This window comes from Dermacentor albipictus, chromosome 7, assembly GCF_038994185.2.
Source record: "Dermacentor albipictus isolate Rhodes 1998 colony chromosome 7, USDA_Dalb.pri_finalv2, whole genome shotgun sequence".
In the NCBI taxonomy this organism is placed as follows: Eukaryota; Metazoa; Arthropoda; class Arachnida; order Ixodida; family Ixodidae; genus Dermacentor; species Dermacentor albipictus.
This window is the reverse complement of record NC_091827.1, coordinates 17,714,465-17,717,497: the sequence shown is the minus strand read 5'-3', so window position 1 is coordinate 17,717,497 and position 3,033 is coordinate 17,714,465. Positions and strand designations below refer to the sequence as shown.

General features: G+C 50.6%; 1 protein-coding gene across 2 annotated transcripts in view; it reads left to right on the top strand.

The window, feature by feature from the left end:
* Window positions 1-503: 503 nt before the first annotated feature.
* Window positions 504-3,033, top strand: part of LOC139047343 (uncharacterized) — an 8,619-nt gene continuing 6,089 nt past the window's right edge. Inside the window, exons 1-2 of one of the 2 annotated variants that reach the window (XM_070521160.1) lie at window positions 504-721; window positions 2,137-2,319. In XM_070521160.1, coding sequence (XP_070377261.1) covers window positions 614-721; window positions 2,137-2,319 — 291 coding nt within the window. In that variant the 5' untranslated portion in view covers window positions 504-613. The remainder of the gene's footprint in view (window positions 722-2,136; window positions 2,320-3,033) is intronic. The other variant, XM_070521161.1, reaches the window with a different exon arrangement.

The window sequence follows — 3,033 nt, the reverse complement described above, 5'->3', positions numbered from 1 at the left end:
ACGAAAAACGCTCGAAAAGTCAACAGGCAGAAGCAAGAATGGAGCCACAAGGGGGGAAAAGGGGGGAAAGGTGCATTAATCTCGTGGAAAATGTGCTTTATAACGCCAAACTATCTGTGTAAACGACGCGTTTTTTTTTTTCAAAAACAAACACGCTCTTGTCTCTATGATGCGTGACCCATGGGCTGCTATAGCAACAACAAATCACTGTCATCTGTCTTGTCTTGTCTTGTGTCCCAGACAGTGTCGCGTACCCACTATGGGGGATTGGCCAAGAAGCAGGCGGTTTTCCGTAAGGTTAGAAGTATAGAGAAAATATATTTGAATAGTGGAGCGTGGGACGATAGAAGTGTAATTTAGTCTTGCAATGAAAATATTGTTAAGAACTTTGATAAAACAATTTAACGTAAAGAAATGAAATAACAGAAACTATGGATAATTGTACAAATTTCAGCAAGGTATACTGTCTGCCCAGACCAAGAACAAGAAGAAGACACAGAAGTTGCCTCACATTGCACCTTCGTGTACGCGTGTACAGTTTCACCCGAGACCTGGCATTTTTCCGAGCGTTGTCTTCTGACGGGAACCACGGAAGGAGCGACAGGCCTGCGTCATGACCAGCCGGATCGTGACGTCATACCTTACGCAGAGCAGCGAGGAGCAGGCCGCGGCGTATCCTAGCATCAGCGCGCAGCGCTTCCAAAAGGGGCTCGAGAACCAGGTTGTACATATCGGCCAATCATATAACTCGCGACATTACCGCTCTCCGAAATTAGCGTTCCCGAAATGGCTGATGGCGAGCACTATATAGCTCATTTTTTTATTTTGCCTTGTGGTTAGGCCTCATTTGGCCATACTGCCCTATATAAAACACGTGTAATATGCGAGTCCTGCCAGCTGATTAAGAAGCTTCAGAAGCCTTATACATAATGGGTTCCACAATTCGTAGCATTGTGCGCGCTGCCATGTGACATTTGGGTATACATATCTCCGGCTTTGCGAGTTCTCGTTATACCACATCCGTATTGGTACCAATACGGATGTGGCGCAGTGGCTATGGAACCCGCATGCCACGCGGTTGCGGGCTCGACCCCACACTCTTAGAAAAATTTACACCCTTTGGGGCTTATCTTGTCCCACAACAATAATCGTCATCCGTCTTGCCCGCGTTTCCTCTCTCTAACGCGGCGAGCCCGGTACTTCCCAGTCACGAACGGCATGCGCGTTATCAGTGTGACGCAGCATTCTCGACAGGAAAGTAGCGAGCGCCGAGTTTTCAAGAAAGGCAACGCAAGCTAGGCAGATGACGATTATTGTTGTGGGACAAATGTACACCCCAAAGGGTGCAACAGTTTCCTGTGGGGCGGTGTGGAAAAACACTCCCGCGTCGTGGTTTTGAAAAGAATACGAGGCGGTCGACATTAGCCCGAGGCACTCCACTGTGTATCTTATTTTGTTATAGCGCAAGCTTGACAAGGACAAAAGAAGACACATCAGACACACACAGCGCTGTGTGTGTCTGATGTGTCTTCTTTTGTCCTTGTCAAGCTTGCGCTATAACAAAATAAGATATGCCGTACCAACAAGCCCCTATTGCTATCCTCATCCACTCCACTGTGGCCTTCCTCATAACCCATTGTTCCAGTTTCGGAACGTTGAATTCCACAAATTTTAACTATAATCAGTAATTAGCAGTTAATGTTTCTTCCTCTTGCATATATATATCAGCTACGCTATTTTGTCTCTCCAAACCGCATCAATATTCCCGGTGTCTCGGCGTTAGGCCTTCCCGTTTTTTGGTCCATCGGCCGCCCTTATAGTTCCAATTGTCCAACGTCTTCTCAAGCGCCTTCTGTCACCTATGATTAATCGACCTGTAGATAAGTGTATTGCATCAATTCTAGTGGCTCACTGTTAGTCACGAATTCGCGTTTTCTTGAATAGGCTGTTGAACATAACCTCTATCTTCTGCATATTAATGTTCAACCTTACTCTTTGTCGAGATTACTCCTTGTTGAGATATTCGCTGTTGATCCTCACTCCTAATGCTTTCCAGTCTAATAGCTTGGATATTCTACATGCAGTATATAGCATTGGATTGGATTGGATTTGAGACAACTTTATTTATGCCTGCAGTTGGGCGCTCGCGCGCCCCGACGGGGGCCTACGTCATCCTCGAAGTCGGCGTTACTCGGCGCGGGTCTCCGCTCGCCGTTGCCGGCTCGCTGGGTCCCTGCCTATCGAGCGCCTCGAGGACCTGCTGGACGGCCCAGGGCTGATCGTCTCGGTCGTAGCTCTTCGCCGCTGCCTCGAGCCGCGGTGGGAGTGTTCTTCATTTTGATTCTTCTGGATATTTAACGCAGTCCCACAAGATGTGCGTGTAGTCTGCGGTCTCCCTGCGGCAGACTCTGCACATATATGTCGGAGATGTCTCGGGGTACATGCGATTCATCAGTCTCGGGCTCGGTGGCGATCCGGTCTGGAGCTGTCTCAGTACTACCGCCTCCGCTCGACTCAGTCTCGGGTGTGGGGGTGGGAGAGTCCTGCGAGCCAGGCGGCAGGCCTTCGCGATTTCATTGTAATCCGTCATGCGGTCCCTGGTTCCGAACCACGTCGGACGGTCTGTCGCCGGGGCGCGGTTGGTTAGCGCTCGCGCCGCTGCGTGTGCCGTCTCATTGCGGTTCTCACTGCGTTCCGACGCGTCGCCCGCGTGCGCCGGGAACCACTTGAGTCGTACTTTTCGTTCTTCTAGTTTTACCGCTCGTTTTACCGCGCCGCTGCGTGTGCCGTCTCATTGCGGTTCTCACTGCGTTCCGACGCGTCGCCCGCGTGCGCCGGGAACCACTTGAGTCGTACTTTTCGTTCTTCTAGTTTTACCGCTCGCAGTACGCGCTCAGCCTCCCTGCAGATTTGGCCTTAGGCGAAGTTTCGCACCGCCTGTCTTGAGTCACTGCAGCACCGTGTGGCAGTCTGCGTCGGCGATGGCCAGGGCGATGGCTACCTCCACGTATGCTCCCTGTACGCCTTGATAAC